Source organism: Cnephaeus nilssonii, assembly GCF_951640355.1.
Source record: "Cnephaeus nilssonii genome assembly, chromosome: 4".
In the NCBI taxonomy this organism is placed as follows: domain Eukaryota; kingdom Metazoa; phylum Chordata; class Mammalia; order Chiroptera; family Vespertilionidae; genus Cnephaeus; species Cnephaeus nilssonii.
The window spans coordinates 107,359,299-107,368,012 of NC_137075.1; the positions used below are offsets into that span (position 1 = coordinate 107,359,299).

Below are 8,714 nucleotides of genomic sequence, written 5' to 3' on the forward strand. Positions count from 1 at the left end.
CGGGGCGTGGGAACCGCAGGACCTGCGACAAAGCAAGGACAAAAGAAGACAGAGTCAAAGGCCAAGCGGCCATCTGGTGGGGGGGAGGGGGCGCAAGAGGGGGGCAGGCTGGAGGGCAGGTGGGGGCGGAGCTGCTGGGGCGAGTCTGGCTGCTAGCACCGTGGGCAGAGCTGGTTCGCAGAGGCCAGGCCGAGGCCTGGGTCTGAGCCTGGGCGGATCATACCGGGGCAGGCGGCTTGGTGTCAGACCTGGGTGGGGAGTCTGCTTCTGTGACCTGGACAGGCCATGTCCCTCCTCCAAACGCAGCTGTGCAGCCTCTCCACCCCAGCTCCGCTGTGATGACCAGGCGACAGTGAGGCGCTCTGCAGGTGCGTGCCCCGTTGCTAAGGGGGCTGCCCGAAAATGACTGGCTCCCAAGGGAAAAGGGAGAGAGCAAGGGTCCCCAGGGGCCCTCGGAGGGCAGCGGAGTTGGGGGGGTGGAGGGGTCCCCTCCTTTCTGACCGGGCCGCTCTGACTCGGGTATTGGGCCCCCCAGGTGCTCACCACGCGCGGCTCGTGCTACGGGTCTGGCAGCTGCTCAAGGACCATATCCTCGACACCGCTGATCTACGGAGAGAGAAGGGACTCAGACGTGGCCGGGGTCTCCTCCACCCTGCTCCCGGCTGCCCGCCCCGCCCCGCGGAGCAGCAGGCAGGCACCCCGCGAGGGGGTCCCCGGCGCCCCTCCCACCAACCTCCACCTGGGATGCCCACCAAAGGCCCCCCTAGGGCCGAGGGGACTTCAGTTAGAGACCCCAGAAGGTAGTCTGGCCATTCAGTTCTAACTTCTCTCTAATCTGACCCTTTAAAAACCTGCCGTTGTAAACTCCCTCCCCTTTCTTTGGTTTGTTTTGGTTCTTGGTGCAGACGGGCCAGGCCTGGGGGCCCGGAGCAGGGCGACGGGAGGGGGGCGAGGTCCCAGGAGGGGCGCGCACTTGCCTCGATGTGGTACACGATGCGCCAGAAGCTGGAGTCGGAGGCGCGGTACCGCCTGCCAGGGTAGAGCTGCCACATGAGGGGCAGCATGCTGGGGGGCAGCCGGCTGGGCTGCACGGCCTCCCCGCGGGAGACCTCGATCTGGCGCATGAGGACTTGCAGGCTGCTTTCTGTCTGGAGAGAAGACCGGGCACACCTTCAAGGTGCCTCCAGGCACAGCTGGCCCCGAGATGCTGGGTACCAGGCTCTAGAAGCCCCAGTCCTTCAGCCCCCCAAGGGGTGGAGCGGGGTGGAGGAGACCCCGGCCTCTCAGGCACCTGCTGGGCCGGGGTGGCCAGGACGCTCACGGGTAAGACCCCAGACAGGGCCACAGAGGCCCACGTCTTCCCGGCAAGCCTCCAGTGGCCAGGGCATGCCATGGGGCCTGACCCACTTTCCCTTTGCAGTTTGGTGCCTGTTTCAGCTGATGTGGGGCTTTGATTTTTCTTTGTCCTACGTCTCCTTTTATTTATTTTTATTTATTTATTTATTTTAAATATATTTTATTGATTTTTTAATAAATAAAATATTTATTAAAAAATATTTTAGGAGAGGAAGGGAGAGGGATAGAGAGTTAGAAACACCGATAACAGAGAAACATCTATCAGCTGCCTCCTGCACACCCCCCACTGGGGATGTGCCCGCAACCAAGGTACATGCCCTTGACCGGAATCGAACCTGGGACCCTTGAGTCCGCAGACCAACGCTCCATCCACTGACCCAACTGGTTTCGGCCCTACGTCTCCTTTTAAACAAGAGACCCCGGGCCCCAGGATCTGGGACAGACCACTTTCACCACCCCCAGCACTGCCCCTCGATCACCTGGACCACGGCGGGGACTTCCTAACTCGCCACAATATCAGTCCCTGGCTTAGCAGCCGGGCGGGGGGGGGGGGGGGGCAGTAAGGGGGGAATCCAAAAAACACGCCACGTTTCTTCCTGCTCCACACTCTCCAGTGCTCCCCCATTGCAGGCAGAATGAACTGGAATCCCGGCTGTGGTCCACAGGCCCACGGCGCCAGGCCCGTCTCCCTCCTCTCCGACTGCCTGTCCACCACCTCCTCCCTGTCCCAGCCACTCGGGCCTCCTCACTGTTCTGGGACGTGCCACACTTCAGTGGGCGCTTGCACCCGCTGTCCTCTGCCAGAACATTCTCCCCTGATCTACGCAGACCAGGGTGGGGAACGTCCGAAAACGGCTGGAGAAATCATTTGGTCTGGCCCTGCCAAGGCATCAGGGGTGAGTTAATTAAATGTTTGACCACTTATAGCAGGCTCATTTTAAAGCTGATAATTTTGTATGGCCTGCAAGTCCTATATAATAAGAGAGGAATATGCTAATTATCCGTTGCGCCATGAGGCATAACGACCGACCGCGTAACAACCGGATCACGGATCTGCAGGAGGGTGGGGCACTGAACTACAAGCGGGCGGCGGAGAGCTACAGAACAGGGCAGCAAGCAAGCGGGAGGCAGAGAGCTACAGGAGGGGGCAGCAAGCTATGACGGGGGGGGGGCGAGGGGAGCTACATGAGGGCGAGGCAGTGGGTGGAGAGCTACAGGAGGGCGGCAGTGACCTATGGCGCACGGATTTGTGCGCAGGGCTACTAGTGATGTTATAAATATCTAAACAGCCCTTGGCAGAAAAATGGTTCCCCTGGCTTACACCTTTCTTTTAGGCAGGGATCTGCTGAAATGCATCTATATATATAAAACTAGAGGCCCGTTGCAGGAAGATTCCTGCAAGAACAGGACTTCCTCGGGCCTATTCCTGCAAGAATAGGGCTTCCTGTGGCCTGAGCGAAGCAGAGAAGGGAGCGAAGCCTGCTGCCGCGCCCCCCGCCCCCCGCGCTTTCCCTCCCACTGCCGCCACCCTCGCCCCCGCTTTCTGCTTTCCCTCCCTCTTCCTTGTACACTGTCTTCAGTCTTCACTCTGCACCTGCATGTGCAAATTAACCATCATTTTTGTTGGGTTAATTTGCATACTCATTCTGACTGGCTGGTGAGCATAGCAGAGTGATGGTTAATTTGCATGTTTCTCTTTTATTAGTGTAGATTGCCTAAGTGACCGGCAGATAGGCCGGTAGGTATGATGCACACTGACCAGCAGGGGCAGACACTCAACGCAGGAGTTGCCGAGTTGCGGTCACTTGGCAGCAGCGGTTCTCAGGTGACACACCCGGAACCAGAGAGGAGGGAGCCCGATTCTGGGGTTTCCATGTCACCTGAGAACCGTCCTCTCACAATCCAGGACCCCTCGGGGGATGTCAGAGATCCAGTTTCAGCCAAGTCCCCGCAGGCCAGGCCAAGGGACCCCACCAGTGCACGAATCCATGCACCAGGCCTCTAGTGTCTTCTAAAGACAGATTTCAGCAAAATCCAACTCTATGATATACATCAGGGGCATCTCAAACAGAGTTCTAAAAGGGTTAAATACAGTGATGGGCAAAAACACGAGAGGCAGATGCAAATTCAGGCTGTCCAGGGTCTTGCTGAAGACCCACTCCCCGCTGGCTGCTGCCTCTCATCTCACTTCCGTTCCCCTGCACACTGACCACCAGCCTCCATGATCTGGGGTCCTTCTAACCATCAGGACAATGCCAGCTTCACAAGGAGGGGGCTTCTGTCACACTCACTGCAACCCCTCGCCCAGCCTCATGCTTGGCACAGGCACTGGGCACTCTGGCCCAGCCAGCATGGCTCAGTGGTTGAGGGTTGACCTATGAACCAGGGGGTCATGGGTTCGTTTCCCGGTCAGGGCACATGCCCAGGTTTGCAGGCTCGATCCCCAATAGGTGCATGCAGGAGGCAGCGATCCATGATCCTCTCTCATCATTGATGTTTCTATCTCTCTCTCCCTTCCTCTCTGAAAGAAATAAAAATATATTTAAAACACACACACACACACACACACACACACACACACACACACACACACAAAATCCTAGGCACTCTTTTTTGTTCAATGACTATTTTTCCAAAGTGGAGATAGCTTTTTAAACTTTTCTGTCTATGAAATAATTGAAAACTCACTGTTAAGAAACAATTCAGCCCTAACCAGTTTGGCTCAGTGGATAGAGCATTGGCCTGCGGACTGAAGGGTCCCAGGTTCGATTCCGGTCAAGGGCATGTACCTTGGTTGCGGGCACATACCCAGTAGAGGGTGTGCAGGAGGCAGCTGATCGATGTTTCTCTCTCATCGATGTTTCTAACTCTCTATCCCTCTCCCTTCCTCTCTGTAAAAAAAATCAATAAAATATATTTAAAAAAAAGAAGTAATTCAGCTCATCCTGCAAGGTGTGAGTGTGGAAATCACTATTCTTACTACTTACTACATTCTTAGTGTGTAGTCTTCCATGTCCTTCCGCCATTGTTAGTTTGCTTATCCATATTTTGTGTGTTGCTTTAAGTAAACGTTTACATATTAAGAACACGGGGACCCCATCCTTTGGCCAACCCATTAGCAAGTCCTGACCCATGGTTTGCTAATGGGTTGTTTTGTGCAGAATTTATAACGATTATGTGGGAAAATTCTGCTTTGTGGTATTGGTGCCATGTTGAAGATATTTCCCAGCTAGAGATTTTAAAAGATAATTCACTTAAATTTTCTTCAAACACTTGCATTTTAAAAAGTAAATATTTAGCTTGATTTTTTAAGGTCTGTATATTATGAAAATTTAGATGACACTAAAGATGCAAATTTAGATGGTGGTCAAGAGCCCGAAGTGCCAACCCCATTACCTAACTAGCAAGCAGTACTTCTTTGGACAGATTTACGTTTTTATGCCTCAGTTTCCTCCTCTGTAACATGGGGACACAGTCACTATCAATACCTTTTTGCTGTTTGCTATAATATTATATAAATGGCCCAATATTATACATTTGAACTTTGCTTTCATACATTCATTTTACTTCAGTTTACATATGGAAAGAGCTTCAGCATTTTTCACCTAAGTTTTTTTTTTGAGAAAACACATACTCTGATGGAAAGTATTGTAAGAGAGAGAGATTTCTTTTGTTTGTTAATCCTCACCCGAGGACATTTTTTCCAGAGTGGAAGCGGGAGGGGGGAGGGGAGAGAGACACATGGATTGGTTCCTCCCACACACACCCCAACCCTGCAGCCCAGGCACCCGCCCTTGACCAGGAATTGAACCCGAGACCCTTTGACGTGCAGACTGGCGCTCTAATCACTTCGGCCAGGGTAAGAGATATATTTCTTTCAGACATCGATTCAGCACTGGCCTTTATACGACTATACTATCTGCATACCTTCGTGGGGTTTGTTTTTCCCCAAAGCATAAAGGAGGAATGAAATATCCCAAACTCTAGGGCAGTGGTTCCCTAACTTGGTTGACCATATCTGTCGAGGGGTCCCTTTAAAACACAGATTTCTGGGGCTTCCCTGAGTAGACTCCAATGATGGAACACGTGTGCGAATCACTTTAGAGCAGCGGTTTTCAACCTTTTCCATCTCGCGGCCCACAAACTACTTACTGGAATTGTGCAGCACACTAAAAAATGCATTTTGCCGATCTGACAAAAAACAAAACAAAACAAAAAAAACCACAAAGGTGCAATCTTGATTCTTTCGCACTGGACGGCTATCGTTGAGTTGGCTGTTGCCACCTTTTGACAATCTGAGGGCAAAGAGGTCCCCGCCCCTGGCATTCGGTCAGCGGGGTGCGCGTTTTGACCGTTCTTGCCGCACCCCGTGTGCCGCGGCACCCCGGCTGGAAACCGCTGCTTTGGGGCTGTCATTCCCACTTCACAGGTTAGGACTCAAACCCAGAACATTCCTCTTTCCCTCAAGATCACAATCACGCACTTCAGAGGCGCGGGGGGGGGGGGGGGGGGGGCCATCCTCTGGCCAGCACCCTGTTTCCCACGCCCCTCTCCAGCCCGGAGAGCGCCTCACCCCGAGAGCGCAGCTCAAACTGGTTTCACCTGGGAGCCCGCGGGCGTGGCAGCCCGGCCTCCCAGTCCCGCCTCCACGCCCCCTGCACCCAGGGCTCCGGGGAGGAGAGGGGGGCGGGAGCCGCCTGGGGCGTCCCTGGCACCCAGGGCCTGGCGGAGGGAGGGGGGAGCTGACACCCCGCTGCCCTGCCTGTCCGGGCCCCCAGCGGCCTTACCTCGATGATGATGGGCAGCCAGGTGCGCTCGTTCTCGTCCACGTACACGTTGGGCCGCCAGATCCACAGGTGGTCGGGGTGCAGGCTCCTGCACACGGTGAACGGGCACTCGCTGGTGGCACCTCCGCCGCTCGTGGCACCTCCGCCGCTCGTGGCACCTCTGCGGCTCGTGGCACCTCTGCGGCTCGTGGCACCTCTGCGGCTCATGGCACCTCCGCGGCCTAGGGCGCAGGAGCAGGAGCCGCAGCCTCGCAAAGCCTCTTGCTTGTGGACTGGACGCGGGGCGGAGGCTTTATAGCGGGATGGGCTCGGGCGCCCCCCAGCGGCGGGGCGCGGGACAGTTAGGGCAGAGCGCAGGCAGGGCGCCGGGGTGCAGGCACCATGGGGCGACCAGCGGGGTCCTGAGCGCTGCGCCCAGGCCTGACTTGCGCACGGGGACCCTGGCAGCATCCAGGAGCACAGAGCGAGCCCCCAGACCCAGGACCTCCTCAGGCCCCCAGCAGCCAGCCTCCCTGATGGCGCGGTACCCCCGCCTGTGGCCTTGGCCCTTCTTCTCTCCGAGGTGCCCCCGTCATCCGCCTCTGGGACCCCACTGTCTGAGTCAGCCACTGTGTGTGGCCCGTCAAGCCACACCCCAGACCGGGACTCCCAGCCTCTGCTTGGAACTCCTAGTCCACACCAGGCCCCCCAGAGCCAGCCCCCGCCCCCCCATCTCTTTGGGGATCAGGAGAGACCTGGGCCAGCCTGCACCAGGCCCGGGTTCAGGACATCACCTCCAGCCCGAAGGTGTGGGCATCAGAGTCCATTTCCTTGGCAAAGTGCACCCCCAAGCCCCCTCCCACACAGAGGGCATGCCTCTTCCGCGGCATTGCTGGGGTCACCCCAGAGCCATTGTGAAACCGGGTGGTGAAGAAACTCGGCCTTCTCTTCATAGGCTTTGAATTCAGGAGTGAAAACATTGCACAAAATAAACACTTCAAAGGAAACCCTGCTTTGGTCTTGCGCCCCAAGACCAGCGGGTTTGAAAAGTCCCAGGGTTACTTGACCAAGCTGTCTCCCTGTGAATTACAGCAAACAAGGAAAACAATGTTCCTTCGTTAGGCAGTGACGCGTGCTCGTTAAGGCAATTAAGAAAATAAAGAACAAGGAGAACCTTGTAAAACCAGCTCCAGCCTCATCAGGCCCACACCCGCCCTGGGAGCGGTTTGGTGCCTCAACTTCCAGCTCTTTCCTGTCCCCCTGACGAGGCAGCAGGGAAATAACCCGTGGTCTCTTGAGAGGCCGTGAAGGGGGAAAGGAGCCGAAGAGCTGGTCTCGGACAGCAGAGGCAGGCCTGGGCTCTCCGCCTGCCCTCACCGTCCAGGTCCCCCGAAGGCTCTGCGTGGCCGACGGCGATGGAGATGTAATTGGATTTACCAGGGGCATCAAATAGGAGGCCAAAGCCACGTAAAGCCTGGAGTGGGGGGAGGAGACACCAGCCCAGCAGAGCGGTTTCCCAGCGCAGCCCCAGGGGCGTTCGCACTTAATAACATTCACGTTTGTGGCTTTCACGCTGGTTTCCTTGTTGATGGTTCTTAATTCCAGACCCAGAGAGCCACTGGGAAATGCGCTCTGTCCGGCAAGTCTCAGCGCTGAGCTCTGAGAACGGAAGTGCCAAGTCCGGCTTAGACACCGCTGCTGGGGTGGCCTCGTGTGACAAGGGAAGGGGGCACCCAGGAGCCATGGGGCCACTGACCCAGCCACACCCGTGGCTCCGGGGACCCGAGCATCTGCACCTGCCCTGCTTTTCTAAAGAGGCCGCAGAGGAACAAATAACGGGACAAGAACCAGGCCCGGTAGGCAGGCCACGCTCCTGAATGTTCTGGGAACGTGACCCCCGCCTTTGGAAGAACAATATTCTCTGCAGTTTCACACGAGGGCAAGAGAATGCGTCGTTCCTGTGGAGGATTTAGAAGATGATGTGAGGGGGGTTCCAGGAACGGCCACGTGAAGAAGGATGACGGGGCTCGTTGGGCAGCTTCTGTGGAGGCCGGGGCCTTCCCCACGGAGATTCCACGAGAGCGGGAACAGGGCGCTGTGTGACCTCAGACAGGCCTCTCCAGCGGGGTGTCCGCCCCTTCCCAGGGCCCTGTGGCCTCTGAGCCTCGCCGTGGAGTTGTATATTCCTCCCGCTGCGTCATCAGTCCGCGGGCTACCTGAGGATAATCAAGTGGCTGTTTCGAGTAGAAAGTACCGCAAAGCAGTTCTTTGGATTCGTTTTACGAACAGAATCTTCAGCTGGTACTTCCATGCCCTGCCTTGGATCCAGTTTGGACTCGGACCCAGGAAACCTGCCCTCCTTTGCCATCTCATTGCCACACGTTTGTCATGAATGGCCCAAGCCCAGGGCTCTGAGCCTGAATCTAACTCAACAGTCTCTGGCCCTCCCATAAAGTTGCCTCGTGGGAGGAGGGGACGGTTAACAGAAGAGATGGGTCAACTCATTCAGGACAGCCGTTGGCTTTGAGCAGAGTGGTTCGGATATCAAGACCCCAGTGGGATCCTTTTTCGGGGATTGGAAGCCACCCCGCT

At 56.3% G+C, this 8,714-nt stretch overlaps 1 protein-coding gene across 1 annotated transcript; it reads right to left on the bottom strand.

Annotated features, from left to right (window-relative positions):
- Positions 1-558: 558 nt before the first annotated feature.
- Positions 559-8,433, bottom strand: TCL1A (TCL1 family AKT coactivator A; the record flags this gene model as incomplete). Its single annotated transcript, XM_079769017.1, has 5 exons — positions 559-606; positions 978-1,148; positions 6,144-6,364; positions 7,500-7,596; positions 8,377-8,433. The coding sequence occupies 5 exons, from the start codon at positions 8,431-8,433 to the stop codon at positions 559-561; spliced, it is 594 nt and encodes a 197-aa protein (XP_079625143.1).
- Between the last annotated feature and the right edge of the window lie 281 nt (positions 8,434-8,714).